This window comes from Emys orbicularis, chromosome 1 (assembly GCF_028017835.1).
Source record: "Emys orbicularis isolate rEmyOrb1 chromosome 1, rEmyOrb1.hap1, whole genome shotgun sequence".
NCBI classification, from domain to species: Eukaryota; Metazoa; Chordata; order Testudines; family Emydidae; genus Emys; species Emys orbicularis.
Window position 1 is genome coordinate 364,156,399 of NC_088683.1, and position 23,983 is coordinate 364,180,381.

The following is a 23,983-nucleotide window of genomic DNA, read 5'->3' on the forward strand; positions in this document are numbered from 1 at the left end:
CAATAAACTGAGATTTGCTGAAGTGCATAAAAAGAAATCTTGATCAAAACTGAGTGAAAACCAAAATTTGGATTAAATGGTTCAGAGACTTTTTGGATTAAACTGAGAAAACTGTCTTGGGTAAAGATACTAACCCTGGGAGAGAGCAGACAAGAAAAACCTATTTCAGGTGGTAAAACTACTGCAGTTTTGTGCTGATGAGGTGGGAATAGAGGAACGGATAATCGGTGTTCTACCACTTTTTTTTTTTTAAGGGAGTGCTAGCAAGAAGCAAAGAAAGGGCTAGGTTACCTGATACCTGGCAGAGTCCAGGTCTGTTAGTCTCCAGCTGAATAAGGTGTCCCTGTTTGGCATGTTTTTTATATTTTGTACTGTAATAGAGGATTGTGGCCTGTGGGGCTTTTTAACACTTTATTTAATTCTGGGTTTTTAAAAATTATTCTCTGCATCTCTAAAAGAATGTGCATTAGTGTCTTTGCAAATATCTTGCTCTTTAAAGGTATCTGATTAAAATGCATGTTGTTTGAAATTTAAATTAAAGCGTTAAGTTGTCACATGCATAGACATTTAGTTGACCAAAACCAAATCATTTTAAACAAGTTTGGTTTATTCTAGTCTTGCTAAACAGTCTGGAATCTGCAAGTGGGTTGAAGCTGTGCTTGACTGCGAATAGTTAAAACTTGGATGCTGCAGCATTTTGAGCCCTAGAGACTCTGCTGGTAAATCATTCATGAATTTTTTTTATTTTTTTTTACTTTTTAATACCAAAAAAGTTAGATATTTTTATCTTAACTAGTCTTTAAAAATACAAGACTTGAGAGAACTTTCTTCAGGGCTAGGGAGGCTAATTAAAAATTGTTTTATTTGGAGATAAATTTAATTGTGAGGCTGGTTTTTGGGAGAAACCATAGACTTAGGGCAAAATTTCAGCTTATGCTGGAGGGGGGGAAAAGAACCTCAAAGTATCTCCATCCTTTACTTCTGTAGCCTTTGGAATTAATCGGGCACCGCTCCTGGGATATCAGACACTTTACTTCCTACACCATTTTGGGATATAAAGGTGCAGAGTGAACTAAGAAACTTGAACATATCCATTGGGGACTGATGCTGAGGAGGAGCGGACATACAAAGGGATAAAGGCCGTAATATTACACAGAAATGGATGTGTGGTCAAGAGTAGCAGTGTGGATCCTGTGTGGTTTTCTTCTGCACCAAGGACAGGGGGAAAGGCCCCCAGGTACCCATTTGGATGAAACTGCAATTGCAGGTAAGGAAAAGGCTTCAGAAATGGACTATTTTTATTTCCCCTCCTTCCCAGCGATGAGGAAAACATTAGAGCAAACTTACTGCTCTGTGAAACTTGTTGGTAGTCACAGGTAGGGCCTATATGCTGTTAGCTTTGATTAGTTCTTTGACAGAAGATAATACATTGCACGGGATTGGTTTGTCACATGGCGAAACTTAGAATGTTAAATTAAAGTTTTCAGCTTCTTTAGTAAGGGATGTCCTCAAGAATATATAACGTTAGGATAGTGCAGACCCTGTAATAAATGACACACCCTGTTGGTGGAAAAATGCTCATCAGTTTTGAGAATCCTGCTCATGAGTTAGATTCAACTGATGTGTCGGAGTCTGGGTGGCACATGGCACTTTCTCTGAAGCCCATTGCTTTCAGAGAGGTTTAAGATGACTAAACAACAATCTGTTTATTTCAAAACGGATGCCAACTATTCACCAACTGCGGATTATTTCACTGTTTATTGTGGATACTGACTTCATCTGTTTTGGAAATTTCAGATTTAATGTAGTTTTTGGTTGTTTTTTGTTTTAATGCCACCTCTCCAATGGATGCAAAGAGCACTGTCCCAAAATATAAGGGGGGAAGATAAAAAGGAGAAATTGCATACTTCGCATATTAAAATCACGAGTCTACAAATATTTTTTTCAATTTTGCCCTATTGACATTCTCGGGGGAAATAAGCATTTGATCATGTCTTGGCAGGGAGCAAGAGAATGAAAGTATGACAGCTGAATTTTTTGCTGTCTAGTCCCGTTTCCCCCCACCCGCCCCCAAATCTGTCTGTCTCAGTCTGGTTCCCAGTAGACAAATGTTGGCCTTGCATAAGCACTTGACTCCTTTGCTGACAGCTTGATAGTCTTAGTAGAGGAATAGGTCATTTTTTGGACTGATACACCTCCACTCCGAATGATTGTCCCTGTATGTCAGGATTGAGGTATAGTAGAGAAATTTTTGCTGTTGCTGCTTTTACTGTCACTATCTTTAGATAAACAGTAGCCTTCAGTATTCAGGGCTGCCAGTCCTGCACCTTTCACCAGCACTGAATTCAAATGTGCACACAAGAAAATAGAAGGGTATCCTATGAGCACTGGGAGACAAAAATTTAGTTGATTTACATAGCAGAAAAAGTTGTTGCAAAAATGCTCTCAGGTTGGGTGCAGGCCAGCTTTTAACAGCCCAAGCATTACTTCCCTCTTGAAAGCATCCCATCCAGCAGTGTCATCAGCATCTGGGTGGATCCTATAGCTGGAGGTACCCAAAAGCATTAATTGCATTCAGAAATGGTTTGAACCTGATCAGAAAACTCATGAATGCAGGTTTCCAAATAAGAAATACTTCATCAGTTAAGGAGTGAAGATAAGGGTCCCTGGAATAAACAGAGGAATGGCTGATTTATGAGTGCTGGAAGATAAGGGTCCCTGGAATAAACAGAGGAATGGCTGATTTATGAGTGCTGAGTAGTGTGTGGGTGTTTGTTAATTTTAATACTGTTATGGTAAATTTCACTTGTGTTAGTAACCAATAATTTTACTTGGTTTTAAAACTGGCTGTTACTAACAGTGTCAAACTCTTGAGTCCTGAGGTGAGAGAGAGAACATGAACCTGGTACTTCGGAAAGGAAACAGGATCTCTGCAGTCCTTTTGAAACAGGGTTTGTGCCTCCAATGAGCCTTCAAGTGGGGTAATTTTTGAAGGCCTTGCAGAAATGTGGCAGCCCTGGTGATTCAACTTCTAACTTGCTTTTACCTCTAAATGAGAAGCAATCAAGTGCAGTGCAGGAGGGGAGAACCCTGTGAGGTACTCAGTCTCTGGTGTAATTACCTGCAGGCAGGCTTTCCCTTCTAAGGGGTTCCTGTTCACTGTGTGTACTCCTGTCTGTTCACTTCTAGTCTATATACAATTTCCATTTGTTTTTTTGATAAAAATAACTTCAGATTAACACATGTGGCACCTAGAAAGAGTACCATAGTGATTACAGTTCAGAAATCAACATAGAGAAAAACGAGATCTGACTGGACTGCATAGACACATGTTGATGCATAACAGAGGTATTCACTCCGGAGGCCAGTAACTCATGGCATTTAACTACTCTGTGTGCGTTCCTTTGTTGGGTAATCGTTGAAGGTTTTATTGTGCATGCTACACTCGGTTCAAAAGGCCCATAGCAAAAAGGCTCTTTAAGATAGTTTTTAACCTTTGCTTTTTAGTTGTCGTAGTTACTACAGTACTTGTATTTAAGTGCAGAAGGCTCTCATACATCGCATATCACTTTCTGCCTCATGCAGTCCTCTAGGAACAGTCAGTATGAATCCTGTTAGTTGGATGCATGACTATACATTACCGTTATCATTAAATAGATGCAAACAATTTAGGACTACTAGACAATTGTGCCTCACTTCTAAACCTTTCTTTGATGTGGCCTGTTTTTAATATTTAAAAAAACTGATTGCAGTGGTCACTTGTCATCTCTGTAGAAGGTAATGAGATTCTCTGAAGCAGCAGGAAAGCAGTTTACCCAGAAAGCAGAGGTGTGGGTGTTGGAACAGTGGTTGCTGATTAGGCTCTTCCTGCTTTCAGAGGTCTAGATTCATGTTCATGCCCAGGTAAATTACATGCTTTATACTGGATAGGGGTGTATGCTTTATACTGGATAGGGATTTCTAGGCTGTTTAGCCCTGAATTTAGAACTGGTAATTGTGTGTGTGAAGTGTAACTCAGTCTCTGGGAAAACCATGCTTCAGACTCTGTTCAGCTTGTAAACAATTGTCTTCATGGGCATCTGCTCTCTTTGAAAAACGAGATAATGATTAGCCTTTTCACATCTAGGTGTCTGGTTCAAGTCTAGCTAAGGTTGGTAGTGCTCGAGAGGCTAGTTGTCTGGTCACTTATGTGAAATGAGTTGGCGGTGCTGTATAGTGGATAGATTTTTAAGGCACGAAGGGACCAATATGGTCATCTCCAGTCTGACTTCCTGCATAACGAAGGCCAAACACCCTCACCTAGTAATCTCTGCATCAAGCCCATAACTTCTGTTTGAGCCAGAACAGAAGTTTTAGTAAGACATCCAGTCATGATTTCAAGCCTTCAAATGTCCCTACATCAGTTGTTCTAATGATTAATTACCCTCATGGTCAAAATTCTCACCTTATTTCTAGTCTGAATTTGTCTGGCTTCAGCTTCCAGCCACTGGATTTTGTTATGCCTTTATCTGCTAGATTTTAAAGTGCTCTACTATCAGAAATCTCTTCCCCATGTAGGTACTTGTAGAACACAATCAAGTCACCTCTAATTCTTCTCTTGGATAAACTGAATAGATTGAGCTTTGTAAGTCTCTCACTGTAAGGCATATTTTCTAGACTTCATATTGTTCTTGTAGCTCTTTTCTGAACACTTTCTAATTTTTCAACATTCTTTATGAAGTGTGGACACCAGACCTGGACACGGTATTCCCGTAATGGTCTCGCTAATACAGTACAAAGGGGTCATACCATCTCCCTACTCCTACTTGATATTCCCCTGCTTAGACATTCAAATATTGCATTTAACCCTCTGAGCTATAGCATTGCACTGGGAACTCACGTTTAACTGGTTATGTACCTTTGCTCCGAAGTCCTTTTCAGTGTTCCTGCATTCCAGGCTACAGTCCCCTGTCTCGTAAGGGTGACCCACCTTCTTTGTTCCGAGACACATGACCTTGTATTTGATTGTACTGAAATATCTTTTGTTCAGATTAGAGCCCTGTGACCTGACCTGAACCCGAGTGGGACCCTGACTACAAGTGTCGGGTCTGGGTTGGGTGGGAAAAGAACCAGACCCTCTCAACATCAGGTCAGATCAGGTCGACTCCCCTTCTCCTGCCCATGGGGTCTGCATGGCAATGGCTGACAGCTGTATGCCCTGCTCCTGATGTCCATTGCCCCCCGCTGCATAGGTGCATGGTGTGGAGCGAGTATGCCACTGCACATATGCAGTGTAGCAGGGGGCAGCGAATGGCAGGAGCAGTGTGTGTGTGCAACTGCCAGTGTATGTTACCCTGCTGACCCCATGGGCAGGAGGCAGCAGCGGTAGCAACTCAGATTCAGGGAGGAGGGGGAAGGTTTGGAGTTGGTTTGAAAAATGATGTGACCTGGTTGGGTCGGGGTGGACTTAGGTCTGGGTCAGGCCTAAAGGTTCAGTCTGATCAGACCTGTAGTTCAAATGAGTCTATTTTACCAAGCCAGACGAGTGATTGTTTACCCATCCACCAATTTTTGTATTGTCTGCAAATGACCAGCAATGAAAAGTGGGCAGCCTCTTCACTTTGACTTAAATTCATCTTCTGTTTCTGTCTTCATGTTAATAACAGGTGCCTGTGCGCCTGCTTTCCTGTACCTTATTCTGACTTGTGTCCATACTATGTGTAAGGAAAAGGCTATGCCTTCCTGTTGCTGCTGGGAGAAATGCTGGACCTTGGTGGGATGCCTTGTATGAAGGGAATCCGTTTGTTCCTCCTTATGGCATGGCCCAGATAAAGTAAAGATCCTTGCTCCTGTTAACATTATTGTTGTGATACTCCTTGGATAACAGCTGTGGTACATAACATTCAGAAAGTACAGCGTCTAGTAGTTCTTGCACTAACTGAGTAGCTAAACTGCAGTTGCTGACTTACACTTTGCTTCCCCCATTTCTCTACATTTCCTTGAAAACTTGCTGGCTGTGGCCTGGAAATCACTTGACCAATGTTGTAAAGTTTTCTCTCTCTGGCCGGGATGTGTTGAAAGGAAAGATCCCAGTGCTTGATTGCATTGCTGTAGGATAAATGTTTTTGTCGTGGGCTGGGGGGTTTTGCTCCTTGGCTGCTTCCACACCATAGCAGTTACTTGATGTATTGTCCTCTGCATGAGTCACACTCCACTGCATTTGAGGGTAAATGGAAGAAAATACATTTAAAAAGTCCTCCCTTATTTCCCCAACTCCAGGAGTGTCATGGGAATGTGCTACAATAGGAGCTCCCCTGAAGAATTAACTACACTTTCTCGGGGTCCTACTCAAAAGTCTAAGCAGTCTTTTTGTGTGGCTCCATTTAACTGTTGTTTTCAAGCTGTTGGAACAATTTGCTGCTCTATCTATTGATTAGGCAAATAGTGAGCTGAGACTTCTATTTTTCTGCTTAACTTTGTTTTGTTATCTCATTCTCTCATCCCATTTGTCTGTTTTGTCCACCTGTTGTGTCCTGTCTGACACCTGGACTATAAGCTCTTGGGGGTAGGGACAGTCATCTTTATTGCTTGTCTGTACACGACTTAGCACAATGAGGCCTTGATTCTTGACTGGAGCTCCCAAGTGCTACCAAAATACACCCAGTAAAAATGAATAGGATGCCAGAGGAGCAGCTTGAAAGCATGTTGTCAGGACCACTCCATGTTTCTAAAGCACCGGTCTAGAACAGTTTATCCTAGATATGTCTAAGGCCCCTTTTCCCTTGGAACCTAAGTGCCATGTAAATTTTAGCAGAATCAGAAAAGTGTAGGTCTGGAAGGCACCTTGAGAGGTCATAGTCCAGTCACTTGCACTCAAGACAGGACTAGGTAAGAACTAGACCTCTTGACGGGTGTTTATCAAACCTATTCTTAAAAACGTCCGGTGACGGAGATTCCACAACCTCCCTAGGCAATTTGTTCCAGCGCTTAACCATGCTGACAGGAAGTTTTTCCTAATGTCCAACCTAAACCTCCTTTGCTGCAATTTAAGCCCTTCGCTTCTGTTGTATCCTCAGAAGTTAAGGAGAACAATTTTTCACTCTCCTCCTTGTAAAAACAGTTCTTTAAGTACATAAATGTTATCTTGCATGTGTCATCCCCTCATCCCCTAAGTCTTCTCTTCTCCAGACTAAACAAATGCAATTTTTTCAGAAACATCCACCTAATACATTGTTCCACAATTCTGAACTGTCCCCCGTCCTCCCCTGATGCCAGAAGCCCCTCTTTTCCCTGCCCAGCTGCCACAACCTCCATCTTCTCCCCAGTAGCTTGTAAGGGTATGTCTACACTGGCAGAGTTAATTCGTTGGCAGTTACATCGCCGCTCAGAGAGTGCTGAAGGGAAACCGCTGTTGTGTGTTCACCCTGTCAGCTGCCTGCGCAATAGAGTGTTCACACTTGCGGCACTTGCATCGGTATTCGGGCACTCTGGGCAGCTATCCCACAGAGCACCTCTTCCTCTTCGTCCGCTAAGAGTTGTGGGAAGGCGGAGGAGATCGCGGGCTATCTTGGATCCTTTCCCAATGCCCCATGATGCATTGCTTCGTATCCCAGCAATGCCTGTGCTTCCGTCCGCATTTGGCGCCATTTTTCAACGGTTTGTGTACTGCGCACTCTGCCTCTTCGGTCTGCAGGAATGGATCCCGCACTGTTGACCAATATGCTGCTCGCTCTCACTAACGCGTCATGAGTGGCAGTGGAGTTATTCCTTAAACTGCAAAGGCAAGAGGAGTTCGGCATTGATCTTGTCACGTGTAGTAACTACGACATGAGATTCTTGGAGATTCTTGGAGACAGCCCTGTAGGGGGGCCTTATAATCATTCCTGTCCCCACATTTTCCACAGGCTGTGTTCATTATGGAAGATACCTTGCTGCTGAGGGTGAGCAGGGAATCAAGGGAGGGTGTCCTCCAAGACTACGGCTTCCACCCTGGCCGTTATGCAGCTCGCCTGTGTGCAGCAATGTTCTCCCCCCCCCCGCCCCCCAGTGATGGCAGAGTGGCGCGGGAAAGTTACCCTTAATGGGGCAAGAAACCAAGTAGCTTTGCCAAAGAACCTGCGGCAGCGGTTTGCCCAGTATCCCCATGAGAGTTTCGTAGAGCTCTCTGAGGCAGATTCCCGTGAAGTGAGGGAGTCAATCAGCACCCTGTTCTGCTGCTCAGACTAGATATGTGGTGGTACGCGTATCCTACAGACACAAGCCTGCTTTCTGCAACCCTCCTGCCCCCAACAACTCGCTTCAGCGATTCCCAAAATCAAAGCCACTTGCCAGGGGCCTCCTCTCCTGTTTGTGCTTTGCCAAGCTCCGACAGCTGCGACTGGCTAGCCTCCTCTGGAGTAGAGAAGAGGTCCTGGCTGCATGTGTCTCTGACCTCTGGGTCATCCTCTGCCTCTGGGTCCCCCTCCCCCTCCATATCCTTGTCCAAGATTTCCTCTTCCTGGCGTGGTCCACTGTCAACTGGCACGTGAGCCACCGAAGTATCCACAGTGGCCTTCGCAGTGGAGGTAGGGTTGCCACCGAGTATCACGTCCAGCTCTTTGTAGAACCGGCAGCCCCTTGGGCACAGCACCGTAGCGGTTGTTTGCCTCCTGTGCCTTGTGGTAGGCGTTCCACAGCTCCTTCACTTTGACCCTGCACTGCAGTCTGTCCCGGTCATGGCCCCTTTCTGTCATGCAGTGTGAAATCTGTCCGTAGGTGGTATAATTCCTACGGCTGGAGTGCAGCTGGGACTGGACAGCCTCCTCTTCCCCAAATGCTGATGAGGTCCAGCAGCTCGGCATTGCTCCAAGTGGGGATCGCCTGGTGCATGGAGCAGGCATGGTCACCTGGAAAGATGCACTGAGACCACTGCACGCGTCACCAAGCAAACAGGAAGGGGACTTTCAAAATTGCAAAGGAATCTAAGGGGTGGGGCTCATGGTTGGTCACCTGAGGGCAGGGCAGTAAAGGTCAAACTGATGACCAGAGAGGCGAGAACAGGCATCGTGGGACACCTCCCGGAGGCCAATCACAGCGCTGTAATTGACCAGGGTGTCTATACTGGCGCTGCGGCGCTGTAGCCCCAGCGCAGAAAGTTGTACGCCTCTCGTCGGGGTGGTTTTTTACAGCGCTGCAACTGCGCAGTTTCTGCACACTAAGTGGCTTGGCAGTGTGTACAGCTAGGCATTGTCAATGGAAAAATCTTTGGCATATTGAAAATGTGGGAATAAAATACATTGAGTTAATATAAAACCAGACTAGCTGAGGTACTACTGAACTGGTTCATTTTTATATTCAATTACCCCCCCCCCCCCATATTTAAATTTAAATGAAGCTGCTGCAGAACTTCATCTGTCACACGAGGGTGCCACAGAATCCAGGAATCTTGCTGCAGAATGTAGATTCAGTTTACTGTAGAGTACACAGGCCCTTGAGATAAAGCGGAAAGCAAAGATAAGTTAATAATGTAAAGAAGCAAAAGAATATGCGAAATGGCACAGGTTGTATTGCAAGATAAGAACTGAGTGGGATGTGTGAGTTGAAGATATCAACGGTGAAAGACAAGCACAGGCAAAGTAATTGACGATGAACAAGCAATGAAAATGGAAAGAGTATTTTGAAGAGCTGTACAGTGTGCAGAACACAGTAGGTGGAATGGTCTTGGAGAAGCTCTCCAATACAAACAACGGAAAGCAGATATGTGAATTCTTAGAAGTAGTAAAGATCTTGATAGAAAGTTTTGAAATAGGAAAATGTGCCAGGAGGTGACAACATGACTGCACAGCTGTTGCAAACAGGCAAAGTACTCACAGTAAAGTTGATGCACAAGCTGTTTAACAAGATTTACAAGGAAGAGTGAGTGCTGAGCGAATGGGGGAAAGCAATAATAGTACCGATTTATTAAAAAGGGGATAAGAGTAAATGCAGTAAATAGTGAGGAATCAGCTTATTTGAGTGTTCCAGGAAATGTATTCATCAAGATGTTGTGGAGGAGAATGAAGAAGTACGTGGAAACGGCATTGCAGAGGAACAGGCTGGATTTAAACCAGGATGAAGTAAAATAGATCAGTTATTTGTGATAAGACAGGCAAGTACATCATTGGCGATCCCTTGAGGTCCCTCATAGGTTTTATTTTTCATGGGTTATTTGGTGACTGAGGAGTCCAATCTTTGAGCCACAGGGTCATTGGCAGATGTTGCAGGTGGTGTTGGAAGACAGGGTTGGGCTATACAATTGCTGCGTGACAGTTGTCCGTCCTTTCTTTTCTGGCGTTTTTCTGTGACCAGGGCAAGGCGATTTTCCTCAAAAGTGGACGTTCCCTCTCTGACAAGTCTTCGCCAGTTATCCCTATCCTGGGCTGCTGTCTCCCAGTGTGTGGTGTCGATGCCACATCTCTTGATATTTATCTTGAGGATGTCTTTAAAAAGTGTTTCTTTTGGCCTCCCCGTTTCCTTTCTCCTTTGGTGAGTTGGGCATACAGCAGTTGTTTTGGTAAGCGTACATCAGGCATGCGCACACAGTGCCTGCTCCACCTCAGCTAGTGCTGGATAATCAGGGCTTCAACACTGAAGATGTTGGCCTCTGTGAGGACACTGACATTAGTGCGATGATCCTCCCACTTTATGTTAAGGATCGTCCGAAGAAAGTGCTGGTGCTGATATTACAGGTTTTTCAGGTGTTTTCTGTAGGTCACCCAAGTCTCTCAGCCATAGAGGAGAGTTGGGATTACCACCGCTTTATAAACCAAAAGTCTAGTATGTGTTCTGATGATGTGATTGCTAAACACCTGGCGAGACAGTCTGCCAAAGGCAAGACTGGCGCGGTGGATTCTATGCTGAATCTCGACATCTCTGTCTGTCATCTGTGAGAGATGGCTGCCAAGACAGGCAAAGTATTCTAAATTGACAAAGAAGAACTGGAAAATGTAGATCTTCCTTGCTGGGTCTGATGATTGACCGGGCACTGGCTGGTGGAGAACTTTTGTTTTGCTGATGTTCAGAGTTAACCCTAGGCTTTTGTAAGCTTCAGAGAAGCAATTAAGGGCTGTTTGTAGATCCTCCTTTAAGTGTGCAACTACAGCACAATCATCTGTGTACTGGAGTTAAGCTACTGTTGCCGATATTACTTTAGTTCTGGCATGGAGACGAGAAAGGTTGAAGAGGTGGCTGTCAGTCCGATATTGGATGCCAGTGCCCTGTGGTAGACGGTCTTGGGTTCATGTTTTCATAGCTGCTAAGAATATGGAGAAAAGGGTGGGTGCCAGTACACAGCCTTGTTTTACGCCAGTTTGGATGACAAAGGGCTTAGAGGTAGAGCCATTGCACAGGATGGGGGCAGTCATCTGGTCATGGAGGAGTCTTACAATTGTGATAAATTTGCTTGGGCAGCCAAACTTTGACATGATTTTCCACAGAGCCTCACAATTGACAGAATCGAAGGCTTTGGTCAGATTGATAAAGGCCGTATACAGCTCCTGGTGATGTTCTTGACATTTATCCTGGATCTGCCTGGCTGTGAAAATCATGTTAGTGGTGCCTTGTGATGGTCTGAAGCCACGCTGGTACTCTGGAAGTACTTTGTCTGCAAGAGGGAGCAGGCGATTCGGTAAGATTCTACCAAGGATCTCCCCAGTGATGGAGAGAAGGGCAATACCTCGATAATTGCCACAGTCGGCCCTGTCTCCTTTTTTGAAAATGATGACAATGTTAGCATTACATGAGACAGCAGAGATTTCTTCAGTGCACCAGATTTTGAGGAGCAGCAAGTGAAGCTTGTTAGTCAGTGTTTCTCCCTCCACTTTCAGTACTGCAGCTGGTATGCCATCAGGACCTGGAGCTTTATTGTTCTTCATTTGTTTAATTGCTTTGTAGACCTCCTCAGGTGTTGGTGGTTTGGCAAGAGTTTCCCAGATTGGGTGCTGAGGGATGGAGTCAATGGTGTTGTCAGTCACAGTCGATTCTCCATTTAGAAGCTTTTGGTAGTATTCCTTCCAGCACTCTTTGATAGATTCGTTATCTTTAAAAAGGGCACTACCATCTTTGGATCTCAGAGGTGTGAGGCCAGGTGAGCTTGGTCCATACAGGGTCTTTGTCTCACAGAAAAAGCTCCACATATCATGTCTGTCAGCGAATGTTTGGATTTCTTTTGCTTTGTCCTCCCACCATTTGTTTTTGATTTCTCAGATCCAGTTTTGAGCTGATGGAAAGAGCTCTGCTTCTGACTGGATAGTGGTTGGTTTTGCCAGTTGCAGAAAGCTTTTCTCTTCTGGTCCAAAAGGGCTGTAATCTCGTTGTTGTTGTTGTTGTTGTTGTCAAACCAGTCTTGATGATGGCGGGTAGCAAAGCTGATGGATTCCTTGCAAGCCTCATGTATGGTCTGTTTTAAGGCTTCCCCGTCTTTTTCGACACTTGTGTTGTTATTTCCAGGTGTGCATATGGTCAGTTTTTCACTGAGGAGTGTTTGGAAGCTCTCTTGGTGCACTGAGGATTGAAGTCTTTGGATGTTGTATTGCCCTCTGTGTGATTTGGATATTGGATTGCTTTCTATATTTCGGGGCAATCCTGATGGACATGACTGACCTCACCAGCGGTGGTCAGTCCAGCAATCATCAGCTCCTCTCATGACACGGGTGATTTGGACATCTTAGATCCTATGTTCTTACAAGGACATAGTCTAGGAGGTGCCACTGTTTTCAGTGGGGGTGTTTCCAAGTTGTTTTATACTTGTTGCTTTGTCTGAACACAACTGAACTCGCTAAAACAACTGTATAGACTTCAGACAGGCTTTTGATAGCATTTGGAAGAAAGGGTTATGGCAAGTCTTGAGAATGTATGGCTCCCATAAACTGGGCACAAGCAAACAATATGTATTTTAATACAGCTAAATGTAAATCTAGGAACAAAGAATGTAGGCCATTTTTACAGGGTGCAGAACTCTGACTCGGAAAAAGATTTGAAAGTCATGGTGGATAATCAGCTGAACATGAGATCCTGGTGTGACCCTGTGGCCAAAAGGATTAAGCGATCCCTGGATGCATCAACAGGGTAATCTTGAATAGGAGTGGACAGGTTATTTTACCTTTGTATTTGGCACTGGTCCAACTGCCCCTGGAATACTGTGTCCATTTCTGGTGTCTACAATTCAAGAAGAATGTTGATAAATTGGGAAGGGTTCAAAGAAGAGCTGCAAGCAGGATTAAAGGATTAGAAAACATGCCCTAAAGTGACAGACTCAAGGAGCTAAAAGAGAAGGTTAAGGGGTGACAATTCCAGTCTAAAAGTACCTACATGGGAACAAATATTTAATAACTGGCTTTTTAGTCTAGCAGACAAAGGTATAACACGATCCAATGGCTGGAATTTGAAGCGAGACAAATTCACACTGGAAATAAGATGAAAATTTTTAACAGTGAAAGTAATTAGTCATTATAAGAATTTACAAAGGCTTCTTGCGGATTCAATTTTTAAATCAAGATTGGATGTTAAGAAGGAGTTACAGAAAGTAACTGAAAAGGTAAACCCGGAAAGGAGAACATTAGGACTGAAGATCAGCACAAAGTCACAACTATGGCAACTGGCAGACGAGAGGAAAATGCAAAGATGAAAGTCAGACACACACAACTAGAACAAGTGGAAAAGTTTTTGTATATTGAAGGACTAGAATTGAAGAATGAGAATTTGAAGGTAACATAAAAAGAAGACTCTGTAACCGCTTTCCCTTTATTTATTTAGTAGTGTACATTTAATCCAGCACTGTACTGTATTTGCGCTCTGTGTGTGTGTGTGTGTGTGTGTGTGTGTGTGTGTGTGTGTGTGTGTGCGTGCGCTGCTGCCTGATTGCGTACTTCCGGTTCCAAATGAGGTGTGTGGTGACCGGTCAATTTATAACTCTGGTGTTTGTAACTCTGGGGTTCTACTTTGTAATGTATATATCTTCACAACACCTCTGTGAGGCAGGGCACGGCTATTTTTCCCATTGTACAGATGGGGAACTGAAGCATTGAAAGACTAAATGACTTGTCCAGAGCTAGTAATTGAATCCGGGTGTCCGGAGTCCCTCTTCTACACAAGACCTTCCTCTAGGCCATGAACTGTTATATGATCAAGTCCAGCTCCCTACCAGTGTACAATTGTTCTTTGTAGTACATTTTTCTAGCTTTAGGAGTAGGGTTGGGCTGTGTGATATCCTGTCGTGTATAAAACAGTTTAAGGAGTGACCTGAGCTCTCACTCTCCAAGACTGAGGAATGAACTCCCACAGGAGCTAAGGACCAACACAGAACTCACCACTTGTGGAAGGCACATTTGTTTGACTGTGCCTTCTCTAACATAAAGAGATAGCTCTGTGTGTGTGTGTGTGTGTTTATCACTGTTTCCAGACCAGAAGGGGGTTGTGTCACCACTTGCCCTGCAACCCAGGGTGCCTTACAATGCTTTGCTGCTGTAGCTCCCAGCCTGGGATGCTTACAGCCAACCTACAAGCATGCAGGTCACACCTGAGTGTCTTTGTGCTAGACAGCCCTGGTTCAGCAGCTCTGACCCCAGTAGTGTGGCTACAGCCCCATTCTGACTTCCACCACCCTTGGTTACAACCAGCAAGGTGACACCAGCGCACGCCGTGTCCCGAGTTTCCCCAAATGGCGTGTCCTGTCCTCTCTTGGATAGCTCAGAGAAATAATAGGCTTTGTTTCTCCCTTATGGAGATATAAGCTGTACTATGCTTTTTAACTTAATTGGGGTAAATATATTCTGCCCTTCAAACATATTAACTGGGTTGGTTCATAGTAAAATTAAACAAAATGATTAACAATAGGACATAGGTCAAATGATGCCAAGTGAAAAATAAAAGTAGAGATGGTAACAAGCAAATAAGTGAAAACACGTGTCTAAAACTTAATCTAGCAAAGTACAGGCTTTGTTCAAGATAGTTTCTCTCACCAGTCTGACTTCTTCCCAGCCACAGCTGACATTCCTTCAGTCAGGACCTTCCACAGAAGTACAAGATGCTGGTTTCCCCTGTCTTGCTAGGTGAAAGATCTTTGCCTAAATAGGTTTCTCACCTATATTCAGCTACCAGAGACTTCAGCACCTCTACCCTGCCTTAACTGAAGGATCCGTCCTTTTCTGCTTGCAAGAGAACGGTTCCCTTGTGTCTGTCTAATGATGGATGCCAAATATGGCTTCTGTCTCTGCTTCTATCTTCCAAAATTCAGTGACCTTGTTTCAAGAGGCAGGATGACCTCATGCTACCGTTTTCTTTCTTGTGGGCTTCTTATCCCCTGCTGACTTGAATTTAAATGGGGCTTCCATTGTTTTTGGTTTTGCTTAATTTCATTGGAGACAGGTAGGCAGCTGTGATGTTCCCTCCTGTCTGGGAGAAACTTGTTTCTCCCTTTGTTTGATCACAGACTGTAAAGCATAATATTAATAATTATCCATAATTCCTTATGTAGTGTTAACACATACAATTCACAATTATATTAATCACTAGTGTGTCAAGGCTTTCATAAAAGCCCTCCCTTAATACACTTTTATAATTAGGGCCCTACCAAATGGACCGTGAAACCTGGTCTTTTGTATTCTTTTACCCTGTACTATACAGATTTCACAGGGGAGACCAGCGTTTCTCAAACTGGGAGTCCCAACCCAAAACGGGGCTGCAGGGGAGGAGGGGGTTTGCAAGGTTATTGTTGAGGTGCGGTGGTATTGCCACCCTTACTTCAGCACTACCTTCAGAGCTGGGTGGCTGGAGAGTGGTTGCTGCCTAGAAGTAAGGGTAGCAATACTATCCCATGCCATCCTTATTTCTGTGCTGCTGGTGGTGGCAGTGCTGCCTTCCAAGCCGGGCTTCTGGCCAACAGTTGCCATTCTCTGACTGCCCAGCTCTGAAGGTGGTGCAGAAGTAAGGGTGGCAATACCCCAACCCCTCTACAATAACTAGGGTGACCAGATCACCACACTAAAATATCGGGACACATTGGGGTGCCAACAGTCCCACCCACAGTCCACCCCCGCTCTTCCCAGGCTCCGCCCCCATTCTGCCCCAGGTCCCATCCCGTCCCCTCCCCACTTCCCCCCCCCCCCCCATCCCCCGGCCTGCCGCTGGCTTGCTGCGTCCCTCCTCAGTCCCCCACCCACCACTTGCCTCGCCGCCTACCCGCCGCTTGCCTCTTCACCCCCCCCAGCCCACCACTCACCCCTAAGGCAGACTTCCCCTCTGCCGGGTGGGTGCTCGCCCACCCCCCCCCCGCCTCTTTCTGCCCTCGCTCTGCCCCCATTCCACCCCCTTCCCCCAAGTCCCAGCCCCTGCCCTGCCTCTTCTCCGCCTCCTCCCCTGAGCGTGCCGTGTACCTGCTCCTCCCCACTCCCTCCTGGAAAGTGCTAAGCGCCGCTAAGCAGCTGTTAAGTGGCAGGAAGCGCTGCGAGGACGCGGCGTGCTGGGGGGAGGAGGGGAGGAGGCGGCGAGTAGGGGGGAGCTTGGCTGCAATTTTTTCCCGTGGGTGCTCCAGCCCTGGAGCACCCACAGGGTCAGTGCCTCCCTCCTGCTCGCCTCCTTACCTGAATATTGGGACAAATGGCATCCTGATCATACATTGATCGGGACGCAGGACAAAGGGTTAAATATTGGGACAGTCCCGATTTTATCGGGACATCTGGTCACCCTAACAATAACCTTGCAAACCCCCGCCCTCCCTCTTTTGGTCAGGACCCCTACAGTTACAACACCATGAAATTTCAAATTTAAATATCTTAAATAATGAAATTTATGATTTTTAAAATCCTATGACCGTGAAATTGACCAAAATGGACATGAATTTGGTAGGGTCCTATTTATAATACAGTATACAGTTAGTTGATTCAATTGTTTATCACCTGAGGTTCAGCCCTGCTGTCTTATGTAAATAGACCTTCCTTATCTCTGCCTGATGACTGGGCTGGTTAGAAAAACAAATACGCATTTCTTTGTCTAAGGTAGACTGTGCTTATGCATTGTTTGCCAAACACATTTTAAGAATATAATTCTAGCACATATTCATAACTCTCTGTGCACAGCCTGTGCATACATACTGCAGAAATATTAATGATCAGTGAACTATTAGTTCTTCAATGACATATTGCATTACACCTTTTAGATACAGATTATAACCATAGTGAGTTGGGGTACACTGAATTGGTGAGGCCAGCTGAAATTCATTACCTGATACCAGTGATCCCATTGCCCTTCTCTGGCACTGAGTTGCTCTTAAAGTCACATTATTTAATTTATTTATATATATATATATACACATACACACACACACACACACAAATCAAAATGCACCTCTGCACACACCTTTCCCCCGGGAAGAAGATGAGAGAATGAACATATGACAGATGTTAGTCACGTCACTTAATGCATTACTGGAAGGTGCTTTGGTGATGAACACTGTATAAGAACCTGTAGAATAAAGTAGACCACATGGTTAGCCTGAAAATTATGTGGCCTACTAGCGAAGTGGTGCATAGGGAAGATACAGGGTCCTCTGTTCTGTGTTCCACTCTTGCCCATTCGGTTTGTGTGTCGGCGGCAGGTTACATAAAATCCCTGGGTGCAGTGCCTTCATTCCTTGCTAAGTGGCCACAGCCTTTACTTCTCTGGGCAAGAGACAGATCTGCCTCTGGGCACGTTAGCGCTTGGGCAAAGATTGCAGGGGCAGCAGAGGGGTGATCGCTATTGTCAGGTGATGAGATGGTCTAAATGATTCTGTTTCCAGAGCTGTTTGCACGTTTCATTGCGGAAGAGCCCAACATTACAGCGTTGTTCCATCGGGAATTATTTTTTAAATAAGGACACTTACCCTGAGGCTGGGCCTCTTGCAGTTCCAACTCTGAGGCTGGGCTAATGAAAATGACGGCAGTAGCACATATCCTCTTTATAGCTCATAAAGCCCAGAACTAGTTGAGAGGTTACTGCTCGACTGCAGCTGGTGCAGAACTTCTTTAAAATAGAGGTTCTAAAATTGCACCATGTTTATTTGCACTGAAAAACCTGCTGAATTGCTTCATTAGTCAGCTATACTGTAAAAACAAAACTAGATGCTGGAGAAATGAAGTCCTGTGTAGTTCAGGAACAAGCGTGAAGCTTGGGCTAGTCTGTATGGAATAAGGTTATTTCCTGCAGCAATCCTGGGATGAACTCCAGTTCATTAGAGTGAATTGTGGGTTCTTCTCCTTTCTCCGGCAAGACCAGCTCATTTGGCTGAGCTATTAACATCTTGACCATGAGAAGAGACTATAAGGCAAGTTACCTTTTTGTTTTAACTGATTTGAATACTTGCTTGGCTCTCCAAACAGCCAGAGAGTATGTGGAAGACAATGTGTGATATTTGGCAAGGTTTTAAGGATTTAGAAAGAAGTTTTGTATTTTAATTTTAATCAGCCCCTGCATTCTTCTCCTCCATTTTCACCCATGTGTTATTCCAGCCCATTCTGTAACAGCTGACTCTGATCCTTGGGTATCTCAGTCTTTCCATGAGCACTGCTCCATTTGTTACCCGTGTGAACACTGAGAGTCCTCTGGCTTCAAATCATAGGGCCTCTTGTGGAACGTGGTGCACCGTGGGGACTGTTAAGTTTTCTGTAGGAGTTGAATCTTGGTCACTGGGGTAGAAATGTGGCACTGAAGGCTTCTGCAAGTGTCGCCTTTTGACTATCTTCTTAAAACTAGGATTTGGCCCCTGAATTAAGAAGGACAGATGTTCTCTCAGTGCATTATATTGGGATGTCAGGTCCCGGTGCACCTGTGGGTGAGCAGATCCAGAGGCTGAATGTGGAACTCTGAGTGTCAGGTTTGAGATGTAGGTTTTTCTGCAGTGGAACGGGAGCAGTTTGTTGGGATGGGGATAGAAAGTAACAGGGTGAAGTTCCCTTCTCTAGAATAGGTGGTAGAACCTGTGGAGAAGCTACAGGAAGTTTTTGAAGAGATTGTATTGTACATCCATTTGTAAATGAGCCATGCATGTGATTTGGTTATTTTATAAATATGAAGTAATGTCCATGGGGTTGCTTTGGATGTATGTCTGCTTGAATTTTGGGTCCATCCCTTGTGTAGCGTGTTTTCCACCTTGGGAAATATATTGGTTCATTATGAGGTAGTCTGAATTTGTGCTCTGGCTTGCTTTAGGAATCACTGGGGATTCTGTTAAGTTCTCTGAGCAGTATACGTCTCTTACCTTCATTGAATATTTATGTAGTTGACCTTTGCTGCTGCAAGCTAGTTTTCCAGACTTGTGTGAACCACTCATGCAAGCCTAATACCCCTTTCAAAGAACAATTTCCCTCAGGGGATAGTTTTACATAGGGTGACCAAATAGCAAGTGTGAAAAATTGGGATGAGCCGGGAGTAATGGGGTGTAATACGTGCCTATATAAAACACAGCCACTAATATCAGGATGGTACCAATAATATCAAGATGTCTGGTCACCCTAGTTTTACATGCTCCTGGCTCTGCTGTCCCCTCACCTTTGGTGTGGGGGCTCTGAAATTGTAGCAGGTTGTACTGATTCCAGCCAGCTGGCTCTGTGAGGAAACATAAGGGTGAGAACCTGATAGGACACAGTGATGCTTGTTAGCAAATATACATCTGCATCCCATGTGTCGCAATAAATGTAAATAACATTGTCTTTTAAGTACCTCCCACCTCTTTTCTTGAAGGAGAAGAGTGTTAAAAACATCGGTCGAATTCATTATTTCAGGTTTTGAGAGTCAGTGCCTGAAATTCTGAGGTTCTCAGTGGATAGAAACATAATAAACGTGAGAACTTTAAGAATGTTCAACACTCAAATTATAAATGAGCTGCCTGCTTGCTTGCTCGTTTTCTTGTCAAGCTCAGCTTTGTGCTGCAGGAAGGGGGGAAATAATTCAGGATTAAAGCTGCTAAGCAATGGGTATGTTTAGGGTTGTAGCAGTGCCAGTGCGGTGATGATCTGTCACTCAGTGAAATGTTAGACTTCCTCCAGGAGGGGGTTAGATGCAGCATGCCACCTAATGAAATAGGTCCCTCAAAATCTGATTGTCCAGTTAACATGAGTGTCCCCTTCAGCACTAGTCATCCTACTTGCTTTACCATTTGAAACATGGTTCAGACTGGGTTGTCTTAAAGAGGCTTGGTGCTTCTCCCCCCCCCGAGGGCGCCATCTTGATATTTAGAACTTTAATATAAAGTCTGTAGTCCTTACAGCTGTGACGATAACCTTCAAGATATGAACCAGATGTAAACTGACATGTTATTTATATAAACTGATCCCATTCATCTGAATGATGTGTTAACTCTGAAGCCTAACAATAACAAACAATCCTCATTATTACCTCTGTTTCACTGCTGATCAAAGCATGCCAGAAAGAAGGCAGTCGTGAAGATCTGCACAATCTACTGTGAGTGGCACCTCTCAATTGGTGGAACTAGGAAAAGAACCGTTACGTTCTCTTCCCGCCTGCTCCCACTACACCATTGAGCTATAGAAGACAAAGGGTTTTAAGGCTTTTTAAACAGAGAGACTCAATTTTAGCTGCACATTTCTTTTGTCAGCTTCATGATATCTTGCTGGATACAAATTAGTATAGAAATACATCTTTTTGGTAAAACCTTAGTGTGACATTGTCTAATTAAAATATAACCATGCAAATCATTATTGCTACCACTGCTATATAATTGCAGAAAATCTTATACAAAATATAATTCATGGCCAGAAAGGATTAAACAGCTTGCACGCTGAATGATCCAAAGCCGACCTTTAAAGACATGTTAGAAATGTTACTTAGGGCCACTGGATGCTAAATAGGCTAGAACAGTGATTCTCAAACTTTTGTAGTGGTGACCCCTTTCACACAGCAAGCCTCTGAGTGTGACCCCCCCTTATAAATTAAAAACACTTTTTAATATATTTAACACCATTATAAATGCTGGAGGCAAAGTGGGGTTTGGGGGTGGAGGCTGACAGCTCGCGACCCCCACATAATAACCTCACGACCCCCTGAGCGGTCCCGACCCCCAGTTTGAGAACCTTTGGGCTAGAACTTTGAAATGCAAACCTATGTTGTTAGAAGTTAGAGGTAATATTAATTGTGCGTATCTTAGATGCTACCCATGTAATCGGACAGTTCCTGTCTGTCACTATAGCTACTAATTCAGAGATGAAAAGGGAATATTAATATTTAGATGAATCTTTGGTGAAATAATGTCTTGTCTATGTCTCTTTGAAGTTTGTAATAGGGCAATTTATCCATTAGGCAGTCTACATTAATTTGTGTAACTAATTACTGGTGGTGTTTAGAAAGCAGGAGGTTACATCAAAAGCCTATTATTTACCCAGGGCTGAGTGGTCAAGTGGATGCTAGAAAACTGTATAAAAGACTGTTGGGTCCTGATTCTGTCATCTCAGATCTGCTTGAGGCTTCATACAGGGGAAGCTTAGGCCATAAGGACTGAGATCTCAGTTCTAACTGGATCGCCCTGAAATATAAAAATTGGACTATAACCTATGGACTATTTCTGAAAGAACTCTCTGCAACTACAAAGCTCACCATCTCTGCTATGAATTTGAATCTTAAGAATTGAACTCATGTCTGTCTGTATATTGATCTTTTAACCATATTCTCTCTTTTGTTTTTTAATAAATTTTAGTTTAGTTAATAAGAATTGGCTGTAGCGTGTATTTGGGTAAGATCTGGAATAGTCAATAACCTGGGAAGTAATGTGTCCGATCCTTTGGGATTGGTAGAACCTTTTCTTTTATATGATGAAATAAGATTTTCAGAAATCATCATATTTGACTTAGGTACCTGGATGGAGGCCTGAGGCTGGATCACTTTAAGGGAACTGTGTTGTTTGGACTTCTGAGTAACCAGTAAGGTAATGAAGCTGGTTTATGCTGGCTTGGTAAATCTAAGTATTGGAATATCCACCAGCTTTTTGGGGACCGTCTGCCCCATTCTTTGCAGTTCACCCTAATTGATTGACCACAGCTGGTCCCCACTGGGACCCTGTCACACTTAGAAATGGACATTAGAAACGGATACAATCTTCCACGGGTTATCTCCCTTTCTAATTAAGTTCCTGGATTCGTTTCCTCAACCTGCCATTCAGCTGCCAGTCTGTCCAAACTCATGCTGATATAACGGGAGGGAAGGAAGGCATTCATGCTAATAATGAGCTGTCTTTCTTTTTTAGATGCATTGAACAGTTAGTAGTTTTTGAAAGCTGTTCAGTACATGAGAGGTTGTTATTCCCATGCCCACCTGGGAATCATGACTGATACTACTGTATAATAGACATAAACCTGTAAGAGTCCATAAATGGTTTAGGGATTTATTTGACACTGATTCAAGTTCACCCTGGCCCATCTGATCAGAAGATAGCATTGAAGTGTCACTAGTTATTTCATCTTCTTTCCTGATGACATTGTAGGTTAAATCGCAAACCCATCTACATTGTGAACACTTTTCTTTTTAATTCTGGAGAGAGTCTGAAGAGTATGTGGTATTTATCCCCATACCTTTCATCCAAGGATTTCAAAGCACTTTCAGAACATTAATTAAACCTCATCTCTTTCACAGGACTATATATGCATCACTTCAGTCACTAAAATGCAGCCATCTCTGGGATAGATGCAGCAGATTTAAACAATGCATAGCAGTGTAGGACAGAAAGTAAAAATTACTGTAGCCAGAGTCAATGTGAAAGCCCACCAGCATCACTTTAAATACCCAATGTTCCTTGGAGGTTTCCTGTCCATGTACTGACCTAGCCTGGCCTGGCTTATTTTGTAAAATTCTGATAGGACCACAGTGTAATGTAGTATGACTGCGGCCAATTTAGTAAGGGGGCTAAGTTATCGCCTCATATGTGATCAGCTTCTTCCCCACACAATAGATCATGTCAGATTTGTTGTGTCATCACTATGATCAAAAATTCTTAGCACGTGTCCATATTTCAGTCTTCAGTTGAATTTGAGTAAAGGGACATGGACCCGCTGTAGTGAAACTCCTGAATATTGGTGCTTCCATACATATTGATCTCATTTTCCCACAGAACAAGTTGCTTCAGTAATATTCCCATGCATTTCTGGGACTTTATGGGTTATAGCCTCCTGCCAGCAGGTGGTGATTGTCAAAAGACTTCCCCAGTTTTGCCTCTCAGTTCTTGATATAGTGTTGTGGGGTTGTTGTTTTTTTTAAGCTTTGTGCTTTCCAGCAGGGGTTGCAGCCTCATTGTGTTTTTAGTGTGTTTTCTTTGACTCATCCACTTTAAATAGTTTGGTCTCTTCCAGGCAGTGCTGAGGGTTATCTGAGGTTATTCTCTACGTTCTCAAAGGATATGAATAGAGGAGGAGAGGTTTCAGATGGTAGGGGATAATGTGAAGGTTCTCTGCTTGACACACAAAGTGATGATTTAAAACTGCATGAAAGCCTTGAGCCTAATGAATTAATGTATGTAAACGACGTGCAGGAGACAAAGGTGTACCTGAGGCCACAATAGATAATAGTACAGCTGTCCCCAGAGATAAAGGAATTTCTGAGCTGGTAATAGAGTCCAAAGTAAATTCAGAAGGGAAGACCATTGGAGCTTCCTGATTGAGTAGACTAGACATACTGTATATCCTGTTGGCAGTGTGGGAAGACAAGTGTGTGGGCTCACCTTACTGTCTAAAAGACATGGACAGTTGGAAGTATCATTTCCCACAATTGTGGTAGAAACAAGAGCAATGTTTTTGGCCCTGCTAAACTTGGAAAAGATGTCATAGAGCTCAGCAGTAGGGGGGAACATGGAGCAAACTTCTCTCTGCCCAGTGTAATAAACTATTTGCCTTTGATGATATTGCATTTAGATGGTTCTCTCAATATCAGAGTGGATTGGTTTAGTCATCAGCTAAACCCCTGGAAATGACTGATCAACCCACACTTTCAACAGCTGTGCTGACAATGGGGC

The 23,983-nt window shown here is 43.9% G+C and overlaps 1 protein-coding gene across 4 annotated transcripts in view; it reads left to right on the forward strand.

Moving 5' to 3' along the window:
• The first annotated feature begins 766 nt into the window (after positions 1–766).
• The window catches only part of STIM1 (stromal interaction molecule 1), a 160,104-nt gene continuing 136,887 nt past the window's right edge, over positions 767–23,983 (forward strand). For all 4 annotated transcript variants that reach the window (XM_065423459.1, XM_065423457.1, XM_065423460.1 and 1 more), the window contains exon 1: positions 767–1,267. In XM_065423459.1, the coding sequence (XP_065279531.1) occupies positions 1,159–1,267 (109 nt within the window). In that variant the 5' untranslated portion in view covers positions 767–1,158. The remainder of the gene's footprint in view (positions 1,268–23,983) is intronic.